Source organism: Balaenoptera borealis, assembly GCF_965194805.1.
Source record: "Balaenoptera borealis genome assembly, chromosome: X".
NCBI classification, from domain to species: domain Eukaryota; kingdom Metazoa; phylum Chordata; class Mammalia; order Artiodactyla; family Balaenopteridae; genus Balaenoptera; species Balaenoptera borealis.
In genome coordinates this window covers 92277272-92298579 of record NC_138881.1, presented here as the reverse complement: position 1 = coordinate 92298579, position 21308 = coordinate 92277272, and the positions used below count along the sequence as shown (strand labels likewise).

General features: G+C 34.9%; 1 protein-coding gene across 3 annotated transcripts in view; it reads right to left on the bottom strand.

The window, feature by feature from the left end:
* Positions 1–21308, bottom strand: part of COL4A5 (collagen type IV alpha 5 chain) — a 236266-nt gene that overhangs the window by 84778 nt on the left and 130180 nt on the right. For all 3 annotated transcript variants that reach the window (XM_082376980.1, XM_082376978.1, XM_082376979.1), the window contains exons 5-19: positions 20519–20563; positions 20371–20433; positions 17991–18044; positions 17295–17321; positions 14511–14591; positions 12711–12773; positions 11053–11088; positions 10909–10950; positions 10657–10749; positions 8972–9025; positions 8819–8875; positions 8484–8528; positions 6871–6924; positions 5273–5314; positions 3126–3258 (exon numbers count right to left, since the gene is read on the bottom strand). In XM_082376980.1, coding sequence (XP_082233106.1) covers positions 3126–3258; positions 5273–5314; positions 6871–6924; positions 8484–8528; positions 8819–8875; positions 8972–9025; positions 10657–10749; positions 10909–10950; positions 11053–11088; positions 12711–12773; positions 14511–14591; positions 17295–17321; positions 17991–18044; positions 20371–20433; positions 20519–20563 — 889 coding nt within the window. The remainder of the gene's footprint in view (positions 1–3125; positions 3259–5272; positions 5315–6870; positions 6925–8483; positions 8529–8818; positions 8876–8971; positions 9026–10656; positions 10750–10908; positions 10951–11052; positions 11089–12710; positions 12774–14510; positions 14592–17294; positions 17322–17990; positions 18045–20370; positions 20434–20518; positions 20564–21308) is intronic.

Genomic DNA, 21308 nt, shown 5'->3' with positions numbered 1-21308 from the left:
GTTTGTGCTTGTTTTTTTTTTTTAATTTGTATTGGAGTATAGTTGATTTACAATGTTGTGTTAGTTTCAGAGGTACAGCAAAGTGAATCAGTTATACATATACATATATCCACTCTTTTTTAGATACTTTTCCCATATAGTCCATTACAGAGTACTGAGTAGTGTTACCTGTACTATACTGTAGGTACTTGTTAGTCATCTATTTTGTATATAGTAGTGTGTATATGTCAATCTCAATCTCCCAATTTATCCCTCCCCGCCCTTTGCCCCCTGATAACCATAAGTTTGTTTTCTACATCTGTAACTCTATTTCTGTTTTGTAGATAAGTTCATTGGTAGCCTTTTTTTTAGATTCCACATATAAGCGCTATCATATGATATTTGTCTTCCTCTGTCTGACTTATTTCACTCAGTATGACAATCTCTAGGTCCACGCATGTTGCTGCAAATGGCATGTGCTTGTTTTATTTCTTATTATGTTTCCAACTTAGCTCATTTATTTTCAGTATCTCTAATTTTGTGATAAATTTAGGGTACAATGAGTTTTGATACGAGGTTGTTTATTTAGCATTTAGTAGTTCATCATCTACATTTCTGTATTCTCTTTACCTCTAGAGTTATTTAGAAATATGCACTTTAATATACAAATATTTGGTGCTTTTTGTTGTTAATTTCTGACTTCATTTCACTGTGGTCACAGAGCATGGCCCGCATATAATTTTAAAAGATTTTTTCTGGTCTAATAGAGTCAATTTCTATAAATGCTTCATGTGTGTTTGAAAAGAATGTACATTCTCTGCTGCACACACAGTTTTTCTCTCTCCCCCATAAATACAGCTTAATTGTGTTGCTCAAATCATTTATATCCTTATTTATTTTTCACTTACTTGATATATTGGGGAGTTGCCAAATTATCCCTTGTAGTTTATCAGTTTTCATTTTACATATTCAAAGCTATATTGTTAGATGCATAAGTTTAGTGACCTTTATATCACTGTGGTATAAGTTGTCTATCCATGTGAAATATCTGTTTTTTAATGCATTTTTTCATTGAATTCTATTTCATACTGTATTAGAATTGCTAAACCAGCTTTCCTTTTGGTAGCATTTGCTTAATATCTTCCCATTGCTTTATTTTCAAATTTTCTATGTTGTTTTACTTTAGATATGTCTACTGTGCACAGCATACAGATATTTTTATTCCAATTTTATTTTAGTTTTTGTCTACTAATCAGTGTTTAGTCCTTTCACATTTATTGGAGTTGCTGATTTATTTTTAACTTCTTCTTGTCATTTTATTTATTTTTTTCTATTTATTCAGGTTTATCTGTGTCTGTTTTATCCCAATCCTAATTTGTGTGACATAGATCCAGCTTTTTGGTCATCTTCTTTCCTCAACAAGTAAGTAATGTATATTATTTCTATTCTTTTCTAGTGGTTACTATTAAAATGTTTAACCTATGTACTAAAACTTATATTTTTTGAAAAAACTTAGAGAGTTAATAATATTTATATTCTCTCCCTCTAACAAAACAAAAAACCTTATCATTCACTTCCCCATTCTCTCTGTACATCCATATCCTGTTAGTAATGTGTACAATTATACTTCCATATTGTTACTTAAAATACTTCTGTTATTTTTTATGATCCATACTTGCTTAGACTTAAAATACTTTATCAATATCTTTCCTAACCACTGATTCTTGTATCTTACCCACCCCCACCGCCAACTTCATCCTGAATTCATTGTCTTCTTCTTGGAGTAAAACCTCCAGTAACTATTTCAGAGAAGATCTGGAGGTAGTAAACTTTCTAAGCATCCCATCTTCACGCTAGGATGATAGTTTGATGTAATATAGAATCTCAAATTCATAGTTATTTTTCCTTATTACTTTGAAAATGTGCTCCATTATCTTCCTCTTATTCTCACTGTTTTGTAGGTGATCTGCCTTTGCTCTCAGATGGTTTTTAAGAATTTCTTTTTACCCTTAAATTCTAAAATGTCCCTAAAATGTGTCTAGTTACGTATTTTTGTATTATTATTTTACTTTTGCTTTGTAATTCATAAGCCTTTTCACAGGGAATCATTTTTTAATAGATAGAAGTTCTCAGCCATTAATTTTTCAAATACTGCTTCTTGTCCTATTCTCTCCTTGAACTCATACATGCTGGATTTTGGGACTTCTAGGTTTATCCTTTGTGCGTTTTAAATTTTATTTCATACTATCTAACACTTTAACTTTTTTGCTACATCCTTGGAGAATTCCTTATCTCAATTTTCCAGACACAGTATGTGTTTAGTCCACTACCTTGAAGTTCAAAATCCAAAGTGCATACTTAGAGCAAAATGGGACCCACAATTTATTCTCTTTCTCCTTGGGAGAAACACTGAGTGTCACTCATCTCATCATGTTAATATTTCATTAGCCAAATATTTTTGAAGGAAAAGTAACCATAATTTATTATACATGTATGTGTGACAGATACTGTAGATGTTTTTTCAAATTTTACATAAATCCTTACTAAAACCTCATTTCACAGAACATCCAAATAAACATGCTAAACAAGGGTACTGCTCAGTTTGTGGCCAAATTAGAAATGCTCTACTATACTGTGTATCTTCAACAAAGGAATGATATAAAACTCAGTATTGAGCACCAAGATTTTACTGCACAGCAAAATCACCATGGGGATTTCTAGGTAGACGTTTCTGGAATTTTAAGTGGATAGTGCTATTTACTATATAAAAATACAGTAAATCTTACATAACTAGGCATTATTAGCACAATGTTCCCTTTCATAACAGCATGAAAGGTATAATGATTAATTTTGAGATCATAGTACTGTTTGGTGTAATTTATTAATAACAAAAGGTAGAAATGGTATTTTTTTAGGGTAAAAGGACACTATTCAAGTAACTTTGCTTTTTTTTTTTTTTTTAAAGTACAGGTAAGAAACTTGGTGAGAAAAGCTATAGTAAGAGTTGAGAAGTTTCTGTCAATTAAAAAATACCTCTGCCTTCTACTGCCATGCTCACCCTGGAACTAGTATGATAATACTGTATACTTGGATTAGTAAAGATACTATAAATTCAAGGCTATTAAGTACAGTACAGTCTCTTTTACCTGGAGGTCCAGGAAGGCCAGGTGGACCCTGTATTCCAGGAAATCCTCGCTCTCCTTTTTCTCCAGGCAAGCCAGGTAACCCAATGTTTCCTTTTTCTCCTACAGTTACACCAGTTCCAGGCCTAGGAATTACCTTTATTATGAAAGAAAAAAATAAAGGAATTCAAAGAGGAAGAGACTTGTTCTTCTGAAAATAACCTAGCAGCTACATATGATTACAGTGTATCACGGTCACAAAATGTTCAGATGCAAAATCATCAAGACTACTTACGTAGATTGTGAGTCATATTCTATGTTACTTCTATGCTTCAACAGATTAGAAAATGTTCAATGCCAGTACTAATGTTACCACCCTCCTGAGCCCCAGACTTACAGAGCTAGAATTATGTTTGATGTCTCTTATCTTATAATTCACATTCGATTCATTCCAATCACCTAAGCCTGATAATTCTTTACTAAAAATGTCTCTCCAATGTGTCCCCTTCTTTCTTGTTGCAACAGCTTCTATCCTTACCTTACATTTGTACTAACAGAAGTAACTCTGAGCTTGTCCCATTTAATCCAAATCTACTACTTGGACACACTTCCTCAAAAAGCAATTTTTCTGTGTTACTTATCCTGTTAAAGGATTCAAAATTGTTCACTACTTCTTACTATATCTGATGTCACTTTTAACCCTGGACTCTGTCAAGTTACTTCTCACTCCCAATACCTCTCTCACCTGTTTCATGTCCTGAATGACCTTTTAGGAGAGTGAGGTCTGATTATAACCACTTCATGTATCTTGCACATTCCTGCTTTTGCCTTTGAATATGCCATTCTAAACATCTATAATGCCTTCCCCCAATCTTTCTCTTTGTCAACCCACATTTCTTTCTTCTTCTTAAAAAAAAAAAGAAAACACATCTCTACCAGGAAGGCTTTACTAATCAAAATCAACTAGCTGATCATTCCTTTTCTATCTTCTTAGAACCTTATGCCTAAATAATTTTACATTAAACAATCTAAATATAAAGAAATTAACTTCATAGAGCTATAAAGATAAAGTAAGCTTTACATTTAAGAAACTATCAGTTTGAGACAGAAATCATCACCTACTGGCAAAGTGAGATAATTATCCTGGCCCTTTTGGATATAAGAAATATTCAGACAAATGGACACTGAAATCTGTGGGACCTAGAATTGGGATAGTAGTTCAAAAGGGGAAGTGAGCTGTTGGATTGGATTGCACTCTCAAAATTTCCATTTCTTCTGATGTTCATCAAAATTTTATTTCATTTTTTTAGAGAAATTGCTTCTTAGAGAGGTAAAACTCTGATTTTAAAATGAAAGTGAATAAAAATTGTCTAAGATCTTCTTTAAGTACCTCCTCATTAGATTTGGTAAAGTACCAAGTATCAATATCTGAGACTCACTTATGGACAAAAATAATTAATGTTACTCAAATGTCTGAACATATAGGTTTTATGGCAATTGACCCTTTGCAGCTTCAGTGCAGCCTAAAGTCAAGAGTCTTAGCAAATTTCAATGATAGGAAAACCAATATGTCAACTGCAACAGTGACATTTTATTCTTAATAAGAATGAAAATATATTTGATTAGAATTTCATGGTGAATGCAAACATGACAGAAGATTTGTAAACCCCTCAAGTATTCTTTTACAGAGCAGTTCCCTACATTTCTGATTAAGAGCCCCTAGAAAGCACACACTCAGGGAAGAAAGAGGTGTGAATCAGACAATTACAAATTGAGAAAACCTATTAAGACCAAATCCATCGTTGCCCTGAGCTCTGCAGGGGAAAGGACCAATCCCCTAGTTCCCCAACACTTTCTTTTTTTGAAACTTTGTAAGCAACACTTGCACCACCTGCTGGTTACTTGAGAAATGATTTGGCAATCATGATGCAAAACAACCTAATGCCGTAATTTTGGACCTTTATTATGGAGAAGTAATACACAGGCAGAACAATACAAAGACTTTGAGGTCAACATCACTGAAGTTTTGGATGTAAAGACTTTTAAGCCAGGAAAAGTTGATCTTGGAATTTTGTGTTCTATGAGGAAAAGGTACGGAGTATATAATTAAAACATGAAAATTAAAATGCACTAATAAATTTAATAAATAAAAACTGAAACAAAAAACTTACAAGTCCAGGAGGCCCAGTTGGGCCAATGTCACCCTTTTGGCCCTGTTCAATACAATTGTAAAACAGGTTAGTAAAAATCACATGAAAACATCAATTTCCTCAAACATATAACAGATAACTATGTTTCATAAAGACCCAGAAATCCATAATAAAATATCTCAAAGAGAAATACAAAATGAGGTAATGAAACAGTACTTAGCTAAGCCTAGGAAGACCTGTGATGTTGTCTCAGATTTACAAGCTCTATGATGCTGACTAAATCAATTAACTTCTCTGCCTTATCTATAGACCAGACTTCTAAGGTATGTCTAGCTGTAACATCCTTTGATTTTAAGATTCCTAGTTTCCAGCAAACTATAAATACTCTATAAAGAAGATGCTGATTTACAAACTGGTAGCACTAGAATCAGCTATAATCATTACATTTTTGTTTTTTACATTTAGCCATGTTCCTTTTCAAAAAACTTGTCAACAGCATAAATTTAGTGTCATTTCCATCAGTGACAGATATTTTAGAGCTGATGGACTTAAGTATCATCAGGAACAGTTAATAAATCATAATTACTTTTGTGACTTTGCTCTTAGAATCTAATGAAAGACAAATTCAGACAAAACTGTTTACCCTTAACCAGTAGCTACAACAGCTGAAGAACACAGTATTCAGCTGTTAACTCTACTGGCCAAGACCCAAGAATAGATATCTCTCTCACACCTCTATTCTCATTCTAGACTTGTTCATAGGAACCTTTCATCTATCTATAAACTCCTTTTAGTTTACGAAGATACTCTATCCTATAACTTTACTTACACTAGAAAAACAAAATTCTATTCTCTGAGTATTTATTCTAGCTGTGCCTCTAAAGCCAAGCTAGAACTTGGATCTAGTTTAGAGATAAACCACCATTAAAACGTGTGCCCTCTGGGTACATTCAAGTTTGTAACACCTTTCCCTCCTTGCCTGCAGAACAAAGCTTTTCAGTTTTGGTTTTCATAGAAAGCAATTAAAGATCAGAGAGATTGGAAAACTGGATGTTTTGTGATTTGCTATAAATAGGAGAACTGTGTGCTTCATACATTCTTTCAAAGTCACTTTTAAAATAGGCTGCTAAATAAATGACTTCAGTCAGGTTGCATAGCCAAATGAAAAAAACAACAAAGAATTAGCCACGGACTTCCAGACAATAACTGCGTAGAGAATGGAAATGTTTAGCGGCAACATTCTAAATTCACAGCTATATAAGCCTTTTTAGTATGAGGACCTGACTAAAATAGTGGCTAAATCCTCTTTCTGGAGAACAAAAGTTTTGCCGATACATGCTCAAAGCAAAGGCATCAACTTTTAACAATGGAAATGCTAAAGTTAAACATTTCTCCATGTATTTCTATCACATGGACTGTGATTTAGGATAGTGAATGAAAATTTAGAGGAACTGGTATAAAAGAAAAGAGAGCAACACCAAAAGATGGATAAAGAAGGTATGTTTTGAATACAAAAGCTAGTTATTTAGAATTTTTTCATTTATAACTCAAACTTGGGCAAGAAAAGGATTGTGCTAACTGGAATAAAACCGGTCACTTCAAAGTGTTAAAATTCTTACCTTTTCTCCATCCCTTCCTGGTTCACCAGGGTAACCAGGATCACCAGGCAAACCCTTTAAAACATGGAAGACAGAGTGACATCAGCAAAAATGGTGGAGTAATAAGGACCTCCAAAAATCCTCTCCTCCATGAAAGCAACAAGCACACTTGCAAAAATGGTCAGAGTCAACCTTTTTAGAACTCTAGAAATTAACCAAAGGCTTGCAGCAATCCAGGAAGTGTTTCTTGAAAAAAAAATAAAAGATTGAATCTTGGTGAGAACACAGAGGTTTGTGGCTCTATTCCCATCACACTTCCTCAGCTCCGCAGTAGCCTTGAAAACCAACAGCTCACAATCAAGGTAAAAACCAGCAGCACAGCAGCAACTGGAAGGGAAAGAACCAGGTTGAAGCTTCTTCAAAGCCCCATTCCCAGAGAACTGTCATTTTTGACCTGTCTGGTGGTTCCCAGAAAGATCCCACTTGCATGGCTATCTTTATTTGACCTAATGTAGTTCTCCCAGTGCAAACTTAGAAAAGCGTTTTCCCTGGGGATATCAGTCAAAAACAATCAGAGGCAATTGCTGAATATCATGGCTGCCTAAATCACTGTTCCAAAGGAAGCCAGTAACTGAGGCCCTGAATTGAACCCCACCTTATGCCATTTTATATGTTTAAGCCATTGGTGAATCTAGAGTTTATAAGCTGAGGACTGCCTATTTAGGAAAATCATCTGGAAATCAATTTATCTGACTTTATAACTTCCAGTCTTGTTAAGAATGCTTCCCTTTCCTTCAGAATAGTCTCCAAATTTCATCAAATTTTCTATCTGTCCTTGCAAACCTCTTCTAACATCTATGGTGGATACTCTTGAAACTGAGGCTGCCTGAAATAATGTTCCTGGACTTGCATATTTTATTTTCCTCTTTTTTTGGTAGCAATTAGAATTATATGTCAAAACTTTTACTGAAAAAACTTACGTTCACACAAAAAATAGTATGTGAATGTTTTTAGCAGTTTATTCATGATGGCCAAAACCAGAAACAACCAAAATGTCCTTCAATGGGTAAATGCATAAACAAACCTTGGTACATCCATATAACCACATACTGGTCAGCAATTAAAAGTTAATGAACTACTGATATACAGTACAGTGCGTTATGCTACATGAAAGCATTCTGATTCAAAAAGCTATACACAATGTGACTCCATTTATATGCCACTCTGGAATAGGCAGCATTATAGGGATGGAGAACAGATCAGTTGTTTCCAGGGGTTTTGGGGAAGGGTAGGGAATAGCTACAAAGGATCGTGAGGGAACTTTTGAGGGGACGGAACTATTTTGTATTATGGAGATCGTTACACAACTGTATGTGTGTAGCAAAACACACAGAACTGTACACTAAAAATGGTTCATTTTACTGTATACAAATTATATTTCAATAAATCTGACAAAAATCTGTCTTGAAAAACAGAGAAATTTCAAATTCACATTCAGAAAAGAAAGAAAGCATAATTTCCATTCATTTAAACTACTTCCAGACCCAAGCTTCTTTGCCATCCTGCTTCTTTACCAACATGTACAAATGTTGCCATTTTTTTTTTGAGGGAAGGGATAGACTTTAAATACTCACTGGAATTCCTGGTTGGCCATTCTCTCCATCTTTGCCCGGTTTACCCTATAGGATTCAAGGGAATGTAAGAATATATATTTGTTATTTGGAAATATAAGGTTAAAAAATATAACAAGCTTTTTCCTGCCTGGGACTCTCTTAAGTAGACTTTTTGGACTTCAATGTTATAATAAATAAATGAATATGTCAGTCATGACATTTTGAGGCAATGAAAGCAGGATTTAAGAGGAAAAAAAGAAAATGACATACATGTGCATGTGCACCGGCATGCACACACACACACATAGACAAATTTAAAATTTTTTGCAAAGAGTATTAGTAGCCATAACACTTACTCTTTTGCCAGGCTCTCCTTGCTCACCCTTCTCACCTTTCATACCACCTGGAGGACCCTGTACACACAAAAGTAATTTTACATTGGTTCATGGAGTACTATGTGTCAATATCAATTTACATTAAATGATGCTAAAGAATTTTAGGTTACTTACTGGAGGACCACGTATCCCTGGAGGTCCAGGAGGCCCTCGGTCACCAGGAAGTCCCTATGCAGTAGTAGGGAGAAGGAAAGCAATATAAATACTGTTAGTACTAGAGCTAGCTAGGAACACTTTTAACAAGCTGAACTATAGACTCATGTAATATAACCAAAGATAATAAGATGTTTCAAATTCAAAGTTGATATCTACTAGGCAAAAAATCTAGAGCCATCTTTGCTCATTTCAGTTAAGTTTTAGGACAAGCCAAGTTTTGAGGTAGATAGCAAGAAAACACTTCAAATTAAAGTATTAATGATATTTTTTAGTTTATTTATTTATTTTATTTTTGGTTGCATTGGGTCTTTGTTGCTGCACACAGGCTTTCTCCAGTTGCGGCGAGTGGGGGCTACTCTTCGTTGCGGTGCTAGGGCTTCTCATTGCACTGGCTTCTCTTGTGAAGCACAGGCTCTAGATGCGTGGGCTTCAGTAGTTGTGGCACGTGGACTCAGTAGTTGTGGCTCGCGGGCTCTAGAGCGCAGGTTCAGTAGTTGTGGCACCCTGGCTTAGTTGCTCCGCGGCATGTGGGATCTTCCCGGACCAGGGCTCGAACCCATGTCCCCTGCATTGGCAGGCGGATTCTTAACCACTGCGCCACCAGGAAAGTCCCAAAAGTATTAATGATTTTTTATTCTTATAAAATATTTTATAAAAAGCAAGAGTACCTAAAACTTGGAGATTTGGGAGCTATATAACACACATAATTTGGCAGAGATTTAAATGGCCCAATACACATTGATGGTAGAGTTTCAGTATAATTTATCCTTTATTCTTAACTTTCTTATTAGCATTTAAGTGAAACAATAGTGCACACACTCTATTGAAGGGTGAGCCACTATTCTATAGAAGGTGTGTTTGATCCCCTCATCTACTCTAGTAGAAGCAATGTATCAGAAAATTATTTCTAAAAATGACAAGATTTTATAGAGTAATACCATCTTTCTCCCTGCATATCAGTGAAATGTAAAGAACACAGTCATCTAAAACAATGACAATCTATCTTACCATGACTTGATTTTGTATATAAAGGTATTATTCACAATAGCCAAAAATGGAGAAAAATCCAAGTGCCCATCAACTGTTGAATTAATAAATAAAATGTGGAATATACACACATAGGAATATTATTCAGCCATAAAAAGGAACAAAGTACCAGTACATGCTACAACATGGATGAACTTGAAAACATTATAATAAGTAAAAGAAACCAGACAGAGAAGACCGTATATTGTATGATTCCATTTATACAAAATGTCCAAAATAGGCAACTCTACAGATCCAAAAATTAGATTGGTGGTTGCCCAGGGCTCGAGAGTTTGGGGAGAAATGGGGAGTCACAACTAACTGGTATGGGGTTTTGTTGGAGGGGGCTCATGAGAATATTCTAAAATTAAATTGTCGTGGTGGTTTCACCACCCTGTGAATATACTAAAAAAAAATGTAATTGTGCCCTTTAAATGGGTGAATTGTATGGTATATAAAGTATATCTCAATCAAGCTATTTTAAAATTTTAATTATCTCAAATCCTTGTTATTTTAAAAGGACTTTCACATATAACCTTATTCCAGCTTGTAATGCATTTTAATGGAATGCTACTTTCATAGCAAGATATTCATTGATTTCCTCCCTACTTACTCACCTGATCTCCTTTCTGAAACTCTACATCAATTGGTCTTTTCTGTTCACTGATCTGCCCAGGTGGCCCAGGGGGGCCCTGAAGACCTTGCTCACCCTGTTTGCAAGATAAAATAAGAAAGTGATATTTCATAGTTTAAACAGACAATAATATAACATGTAAGCTAAGACAGTTGCAAGAAGCAAAAACACAAGTTCAAATGACTATGAAAGGAAAAAACTGAGGGCTAAATAAGCAACTTTCATCTTTACTCACCTTTTCACCCTTGGGTCCCTGGAAATTTAAGCCCATATTCCCCTGAAAAGAGAGATTTCAATTTAAAACCTCATTGACAATAACAAAAATAATCCACACCAAATAAAAGATATTAAAAAAAAAAAAAAAAGAAAAGAAAACTACCTTTGGTCCTGGAAGTCCTGGTGGGCCAGGAGGGCCCTAAGAATAAAAGACACAGAAAAGGGAAAAAAGTGTTATATTAATGAGTATATTAAAAAATTATTTGGTTTCATAAAAAGTGAGGACTGAAAAAGCCCTTCAAAATAATATTTCCTGGGTTTTTTTCTCATTGCTTTCTAGTCAGAGACACACATTTAAATTGATTTAAAGAAACTAGATGATTGTGGAGACTTCTCATGACAGGCTACAAGTGGGCGGGGGAAGAAATGCAAGGATGGGTAGAGGCAGAGGAGTAGCACTCGTGCCAAAAATCAATACAAAAATTAATCTCAACAAACATCAAATTTATCATATCAGAATTATAGGTTAAATTTAGGTACCATAAGACAATTAACTGTCTAGTTCTAAAAAGCATGTGTTTACTTTTTTAGTCCAGTTTTATTTTATATAATCTTTGTATATTTGAGAATGTTTGAAGGTTTGAAAAGTTAAATTGGCATTTGTCTGCCCAAGTATATCACTTCTTGATGTCAGCTGACCTATTTATTTACATATTGTACCTTGGTGGCATTTCTAAGACTTTGCTTCATCTGTTGAATCAGGGTTAATTGCAAGGACATTAAGAAGTACACAGTGAATCTGTTATGTGGTCACAAGAGTTAACGAAATTCAAGGTGTAACAATACACCTAGGGTAGGCCAAGGTTGTAATAACAGAGTTAGGAAAAAGTGCCATGGTCCAGAATCTCATGTGTTGCAAGACACCTACAACTAAAACAAACTAAACTCAGAGGTTTTCTAATCCTCTCCCAAAGATTTCTAAAAAAGCCGAAATCACAATATTTTTCTGGTAGATCTTCTAGTATTTATCGAACGTTATTTCCTTCATTCATGAATAGAGGACCAATTGTCACAAGCAAAAATGTACACTCTATAAAGGTATAATGAAAACTGTCACTTAAATATATGGTAGATGAGAGATAGAGTGGCATATGAGAAATTACTTTGAAGTACAATTTTCTTGCCCTTTTAAGAGGGCAACAGCAGAGCTCTAAGTCTAAAACATGACTTGAATGAAATCTAAGTATTTCAGGGGTAAAAGTACTTACAATTTATTACAGTAGAAAATATAAGTGACCATACAGGTAGTAAAGTAAGAGAACTGGTTGCACATTCAGGGTCTTTATAAGTTTTTGCTTCTTTCCTGGGGAATACCAATCCTTATCCCAATGCACAGTGATTCACTACCCTCACCAATCCTACTGTTTTGTTACAGGTCCTTAAGAAATGAGAGCCAATTTTTTTGTGAATACCTGTTTTGTGAATACCTCTTTAACAGCAAACCACAGCTTGAAGAAACATATTTCATCAAGTGACTAAAGAACTGCCTTAGAAGACTTCATAAGATGGCCAGAACTGACAAAATATTTTAATCTTTCCTTTTGTGTACTTCATTTTTTCCATCTATAAAATGGAGCTATTACTTAGCATATATATTGTTCACCATAACACTGTAAAATCTCCCATAAATAAGAAAATTTAAGAAAACTATAGATCATGAACACTGTAAATACATTATACTTTCAAGTAATACAAATAATATTAATATCTGTGAAAGAAATCAAAAGAAAAGGAGAAATGAAATTACAGAAGCAAGCTTACCATCAAACCTGGTGGTCCTAGGGGACCAATTGGCCCTGGTATACCAGTGGGACCAGCTGGGCCCTGTTACAAAGGAAGTAAAGAAAAGGATGAGAAAAAAACTCTCACTGTATTGTATAAAGAACTAAGTGGATGAAATTCTAACTTCAGTTGCCAGAATTCTATTCTACAATTCTATAATTTTGAAGTGTTATAAGCAGAATTTTAAAATGTAGAAGAATAAAAGCATTAAATAACTATAAAGAAATTCAACTAAACAGAATGGAGGCATTAGAAAACTTATGTTTTACAGTGGTACATAACAAATGTGGGACAAACACATAGTAAGGAAGTTTTAAAATATAAAGCAATTATGATGGGCATTTAGTGGGGCTTTTATGCTAGAAATGGGAAGGGAAAGGCTGCTAGATTCAAGGTGGCTTCTCTAATTTTAAAATAAAAATAAATAAGATTAAAGACAAAGAGGGAAGTGAGAATAGCTGGGACAAAAGGTAAGGGAGTGATGTAACTGTTTTGGAACACAATTTGGCATCTTAAAAAGTTGAAATTTTGACTGCCCTGAAATCTAGTAATTTTATATCTAGGTATAAATCCTGGATTATTCTGTAATTTAAAAAAACCTCAAAACAACCCAAATATCCAACAATAGGAGATCAGAGAAACAAATTCTAGTATATTCAAACAAGGACTGTTATACAGAAGTGAAACTGAATGAACTACAGCTTCATACAATAATGTGAATGAATCTTAACATACCAAATAGAAAAAGTTGGAGAAAACTACACATAAATTTTGTATTATTTCAAAAGCTAAATACTCTTGTTTAAAGATATATGCATATATAATAAAACTATTTTTAAGAAGCAATGGAAAACCCAGGATGGTAGTCACATCTTGGGAGAACGCAGAAGGACGTGGCTGCCAAGGAAACCACAGGTTGATTCAAAATTATTTGTAATGTTCTAGTTTTTAAACACTGTGTTGGGTTCATAAGTGTTCATTTGGTTGTTATGCTTCATAACCTACATATATTTTGCATGTATTCTGATATTTTCAAATATAACATAATACAAATTTATAAGAGATAAAAGATTGGGAATACTAAGAACATATGGATGGGTTATATCAAGTATGGAATGAGAAGGTGGCTAATGAAAACAGTTCCTGACATTGTATCTTAGTGATCAAATACTAGAAAGTACTGATTTTTATTTTTGGCAAAGGGATCAATCTTCATGAAAAATAAACCTCAAGAAATTAATTTCCTAATCTATAAATTCCCAAAAGTTATTGTTGTCTCCATGTATGTTATGTGTAGGCTGACATGACTATTTTTCTGAAGATAATACTTGATGTTCACTATGTATAAATTTTATTCTTTTAGCTTTCAAAATATGTTCATGTTATATATAACTGATAATGTTACAAATTATGTCTTCTAATATCTTAAATGGGAAACCCACAATTTTTATTTTTAATCAGACCATTTACTCCTACCACCCTACTGATAACCACAGCATAGGAATAAGAATATAGAAGCTTATTTCTGCTGCGAAACCCCAAAACAAAAATTTCCATGGAAACTGGACTGAGAGTTAAAAGAACAAAGCAGAGCTTCTTAAAATTCTCCCTGGTCCAGAATACTTTTATTTTCACGTACAAGGTACCTGCAATGTCTATCAAACCTCAGGTGATAATTTCTATAACTAAAATAGAGAGTATTAAAGGCTGAGGATAAAAAAGTGATGCTGTGATCTGATTTAATCAGTATAGCAAAGAAGAAAATCACCAGATGCTTACCTGTATTCCAGGAGGACCTGGAAATCCTGGACTACCCTTTGGCCCTGGCAGTGATGACACAATTACACTACCTGGTTCTCCCTGAAAGAAATCATCAATGGAAATTTAAGTAGTAGTTATGATACATGAAAACTGGCAAGAACACAAAAAAGTGATCTGAGAATTCAATCTGTCACAGAAGTGTCCCCAAAGATTAGGGGATCTCAGTAATTAACATGAATAAATTTACCTTTTAAAGGAAAATGAGGAAGTGGCCAGAGTACACTGAAGTACAGTCGATTTATTAAGAACCTGTCATACCTTTAGTTACTCATTCATTAAAAACATTTATTAAATATAAATATTTGCCAAGAATTGTGTTAGGCTTTGGATGCTTTGTAGTGAAGAAGATAAACAAGACTGCTGTTCTTATTGTGCTGATAATATACTGGGGAAATGCAGACCATAATGCATAAACAAATAAGATGACAAAATTTTCTGTTTAGGACTATAAAGGAAAACTACATGGTACATGATAAAGAAACAGTGGAGGGCTTCCCTGGTGAGGCAGTGGTTAAGAATCTGCCTGCCAATGCAGAGGACACGGGTTCGAGCTCTGGTCCAGGAAGATCCCACATGCCGTGGAACAACTAAGCCCGTGTGCCACAACTACTGAGCCTGCACTCTAGAGCCCGTGCCCCACAACTAGTGAGGCCCGTGTGCCCCAATGAAGAGTAGCCCCCGCTCACCACAACTAGAGAAAGCCCACGTGCAGCAACGAAGACCCAACGCAACCAAAAATAAATAAATTAAAAAAAAAAAAGAAACAGTGGAGTACTAAAACAAAATGATAATTATGTGACGTGATGGAGGGGCTAACAATCGTTACAATGGCGATCATATTACAAAATATAAATGTATCAAATTAACATGTTGTACACCTTAAATTTATACAATGTTATATATCAAATATATTTCAACTATAAAAAAGAAATAGTGGAGGAAATTAGTTTGGGTAGTGAAGAAGGGAAATCTATGAAGTTAACATTCATGCTGAGATCTAAAGGATAATAAGGAGTCGGCCAGGTGAAGATGGGGGAAGAGCATTAGGCAGTGTAAGCAGCATGAACAAAGGACCCAGAAAGAGAAGAGCTTGGCACATTCAAATAACTTAATGCAGACAGGTGTGATCAGTGAGCCAAAGGAAAAGTGGTTTAAGATACGGCTGGAATATGGGGCAAAGAGCAGAATATGCAGGTCTTACAGGCAATGGAAAAGAATGTGAACTGTATCTTAGATGCAGTGGAAAGCCCTTGAAGGTTTATAGGGAGGGAGATTAAATTTTTTTCATTTTGTGAGAGTCCTTTATTATGCAGAAACTTCTTATATTCTTAGTGTATCCTGACTGATACTGACTAAACATTATTTAGGATTACGGCTTTTGGACTGTTGTATCTTTTGGTATGAAATGACATTATGCAATAGAAAGGCAATCTATTTGCTGGCAAACATGTCATTCAAATCAAATATTCTGTCTTGCTGTCCCACACCAGAAACAGAGCCAGGTCTGGCATTAGGAACCATGGAGGCGGCAAAAAACCTCTCTTCTGGGATTCAAGGTTTCTCCAAAAGTTCTGTGCTTCATAACAAGGAGGGAGATTAAATTATTGATTTACATTTTTAAAGGATCATTCTTGGCTGCTTTATACAGAATAAATCAGGCTGGGAGGTGAGGGGGTGTGAAAAAAGAAACTAGTTAAGAGGCTACTACCTAGTCCAGATGAGGCATTATGATTAGTGTGGTGGCAGTGGAAATGAATAAAAGTGGATGAATTTATGATATATTTTACAAGCAAAATTAACAGTATTTAGAGATAGCATGGAATGAGGAGCTGTGTGAAGAAGTAGAAAATGCAAATACTAACTCTCAGGTTTTGATACATGCAAAAGTGTACATGATAGTGATACAAATTTTAGAGATGGGGAAAACAGGAGGAACAGGTTCATTTGGGGGTCTGGGTTAACTTTGAGCATGTTAATTTGAATGTCTGGGAGATAAATTTGAGTGGAGATGTCAGGGAGGCTGTTTAATACATGCATCTAACTCAGAAGAAAATTCTGTTTTAGACAAAGAAATGTAGGTGTTCCATAACTAGACAGCAATCAATAACATGAGCATCAATAATATTGCTAGGCATAGAAGAGAAGAAGGGGTCAGGACTATGTCCTGATACCTGCTGGATAGAATAACATGAGCTTGCATAGAAGACTGCAGAATGACCAGAGACGCATAAGAAAAATCAGGAAAAGGTAGCGTCTCAGGAGCCAGAGAGAAAGAATATTTCTAGAGGGAGCAGGTGGTCAACTGTGGTGGTCCAGTGGCTGAGACTCTGCGCTCCCAATGCAGGGGGCCTGGGTTCGACCCCTGGTCAGGGAACTTGATCCCACATGCCGCAATTAAGAGTTCGCATGCCGCAACTAAAAAACAAAGATCCCGCGTGCCACAACTAAGACCCTGTGCAGCCAAATAAATAAATAAATAAATATTTAAAAAATGTAATGAGGAAGGTATCAAAAAAGAAATGTGAGTCTGATATACACATTTGCAAGTGTATCAGCCCATAAAAGGTACTTAAAGCCACGAGAACAAAGGAGACTACTTAAGGAGAGCTCGTAAATGTGCACCTGCACAACTTCTGGAAGCATCCATTTTAAGACAGAAGTCAGAGACATTATCTGATTGAAGATGCAGGTTTTCTAAATATTTTATTCAAAATGTTTATCTTCCCAACATGAGATGCTTACCTTCATACCTGGGATCCCAGGAGGTCCCTATTATTAAAAAGAAAAGGGATTATTTTATATATGTGAGAGGGGAGCAAGCAAAAGAACACAAATTGAATAGACTACTATAAGATCATTCTGAGTACAAGGTATCTTAAGATACTTAGAGATGACATTTATATTAAATACCACAGAATCTTTAGTTTTACAGAGCAGAGAGCTCTGTGTACTACTAACTTCTTTTATAAAAAATCCTCTTCTTGGGCTTCCCTGGTGGCACAGTGGTTAAGAATCCGCCTGCCAATGCAGGGGACATGAGTTCGAGCCCTGGTCTGGGAAGATCCCACATGCCGCAGAGCAACTAAGCCCGTGCACCACAACTACTGAGCCTGGGCTCTAGAGCCCGCAAGCCACAACTACTGAGCCCGTGCACCACAACTACTGAGCCTGGGCTCTAGAGCCCGCGCACCGCAACTAAGAGTAGCCCCCGCTCGCCACAACTAGAGAAAGCCTGCGTGCAGCAACAAAGACCCAACACAGCCATAAATAAACAAACAAACAAATAAATAAATAAATTTATATTTAAAAATCCTCTTCTAGTTTACTATTTCAAAATGTACTACTTTGTTCCACATGAATGCACTGAGCTCACTTTCTACAATTCTGCTTCTTCTCTTAATTCCTGTGTTCATTATAGTCCCAAATTTTATAACTTACTGGAGGACCCTGTAAACCAGGAAAACCGGGACTGCCTGGAAATCCACGTTCTCCCTAGAAGGAGTTAAAAATAAAGAGCGTGAGGAACAAAAAACAAAGCGTAGCTATACCAACAAACAATGACTTATTGAAAAGATTTCTGTGAAAGCTATTTTGAAACATACCAGGTTGCCAAAAATTCATTAGCCTTCACTTTCCAATTACTTCAATATCAACTATCCATATCAATTCAGCCTTCTAAGATACTTTTATCTCTACTCATCAATCCCAATCAGATATAAAGAAAAAAATCTTCTACCTTAGCCATTTTCTTCTGACAAATCCATTTTGAGACAATCATACCACAGATTCCTGGCCATCATCACATTTAATAGTTAATGATCTGCCCCAATTTCCTGCCCGTGTATTATATAGATTTTTATTTTAACTGCCCTATTGCATTTCTCTTTTATCGTAAACTATTTCAAATTATTTTTGTAAAGAGGAAAAGATGATAAGAAAGAACGCCATTAATATCACCAAGAGGACAATAATAGCAATAGTTCTAGCAATTGCAGGTCATTATGTTCTCTAGGCACCCAATTTTTCTCACTCCCTTTTGTAAAGTACTAATATGGACATTTGGTTTAGAAAACAAAAGCTAAAATTGCTGTAGAAGAACCCCAATGCAACCTCCTTTCAAATACCTATGTGCCATAGTAATCTTAGAAACATCCTCGTCAGAGGCTTAAAAGAGTAAAATGATTACAGCTATATGCCTTTGAGTTATTGTCTCCACCACTTTTTACACATGGACAAAGTAGGCCCAGAGAGAAAGGGAGTGGCCTGTACATTGAGCTTAGAAGGCAGAAAACAAAACAACCCATGTATTCTGGCTCCATCTCTAGGGTTCATTCTATTAGTTACGTAGTTAGAAATATAAGAAACCATTTAATCTGAAAGTATACATAATAAATCCATTTTCACAACTTTGTTGCTCACATAATGGGGGGCCTCAAACACAAACTAATCATGAGATCTGCTAAGGTGCTGCTTTAACAAAAAGAAAGAAAAAGATCCCTTTAATCACATAGCATACTATACTCATTGTAGATACATCTGGTCTTCAAAATTAAAACTGGCTAGTGGTCTGTTGCTCAAGGCGTGCTGGCAAAAACCAAACAAATTACCACAATAGGCATACAAATGTAGCCTACTTTAACATGCAATGTGCCATGCAAACTAATTCCACATTGGTTCTATCACTGTAAGGTCACCCCAAGCAGAAATGAAGAACACAACTAAGCCTCACAAACCCAAAATCAAAATCAAAATGATGATAATAATAATAATAATAATGGCATTATTATTATTACTATTATTATTGGCAAGGGTCACAACGACTTGGAGAAATACTGGAGGTAAAAATAATTTTATTGCCTTCAAGTATATACTACAATGATTATCATAAAACGTGGCCTCCCATAATGCAAAATAGTTTGTTCAAGTTATTTTAAATATATGCCCTAATATAAAATATGACACATGTCATTAGTTAGAAAAATCTAGGGTATTTCATAAATAGTTTCACTGAATATTATGTGCAAAATGGAAATGCCAAAAGGATATACAGAAAATAATAATATATTTCATTAACCTATAGGAAAATGAGAAAAGTGAGGGAAGAAGAAGCAGAAACAATAATATGTAAGCTTTTAAAAAGAGCAGATTTTCCTCTTTGTTTTTCTTGCTCTCACTTTATATTAAATTCAAATAGTTGGATTTAGGATTGACTAAAGATAAGAAAAGTGGGTCAGGAAACAATGTCTGTAGTATGTGAAGTTTTATTTTTTCACTTGTTAAATTCATTATTTTCACTGATGGAGAAGAAGTTTCAGGTTTCACACTAATAGTTTATGGTAAAAACTGATGTAATGTATTACATATAGATTTTTAAGATTTTTCTTAAGGAAGTTATTAGGCAAGGTAAAGAAGTTTTAAGAATATGAAAGGTTTGAAAACTTAAATTGTACCTAGCTTTTAAAAAAAGGCAAAGCTAATGAATGACATTCACAAGTACTACTCTTAACAACCGATACAATATTTGAAACATATATATCCTAATTCCTTTTTAACTCTCATCTTACTTTACACTAAAGTCAAAAAAAAAGGATTTGGTAAGTAATCTTCAAACCAATGCAATATCCCAGCTAATTACACAAGCTTCTGAACTACTGATGTTTCAATATATTGAAAATGTTAACTGAGAACATATCCTATGTCTGTCCTAGACATGAAGCTACTATATCTCTTCTTTGACATTCTTCATATTGATTCCTTGAAATTTTTAAGTCTATTATTATCAAGCATATTGCCTAAGATTAAGTCACAGAAATCTCACCTTGGTTCCATTGCATCCGGGGATACCTTGAGGTCCTGGGGCCCCATCATGGCCTGGCATTCCCTTTGAAAAAGGATATAACACATGTATAATATTTCTTAGATTACTTTTTAAGGGATTTTAAAATAAGAAGCCAAATCCTACTTACAGGAAGACCTGGTGTCCCTGGAAATCCAGGAAGTCCAGGAGGACCCTATAAAAGAAATAAATTCCTTGAATCAAATAACAATCAGTAACAATAAAATAATATCTTACCTAAGGGAATTATGAAAATTACATTTAGAATAGCAATGGACAAAATGTGTTTCATTGATTATTACCACTCGTTCTTTTAAACACTATAGAAAAAACTCCTATATGTGTTTAAAAATCTCTTTTATAGAAAACTATAGAAAAAATCTCCTATTTGAGGGAGCATTGCCTTTATTGCATTTAGTAGGAACAGGCAAATTAGTGGATGAAAGGTCTTTTCTAAAGACAAAGCGATTCTCCCAGGTTTGTGATGAATACTGAATTCAGCAGGGTATGGGTATGTGACAAATATATCTGCCCCTGAGAACATCAATGTGATCACCCCCAAAATTCTTTAATCAAATTCCCCTGTCAGGATTGGCAAAAATACAAGTTTGACAAAACTCTCTGTAGGTGAGGTTATGGGGAAAAGGTACTCTCATACAACTGCTAATGGGATTTAAACACCATGGAGAGAAATTTGGAAATACCTAACAAAATTACACATGTATTTATTTACTCTTTGAAGAAATTCATTTCTAAGACTCTATCCCAAAGGCACACAAGAAATTATGAAACAAAATATGAAATTCAAGGTTACTTACTGAAGCATTATTATAGCTAAAGTTCAGAAACGGCCGTATAACCATATTTATAGCTAAAGGTTAGAAACCTGTAGGTTTCTAACCTAAATAGGGACATGACTA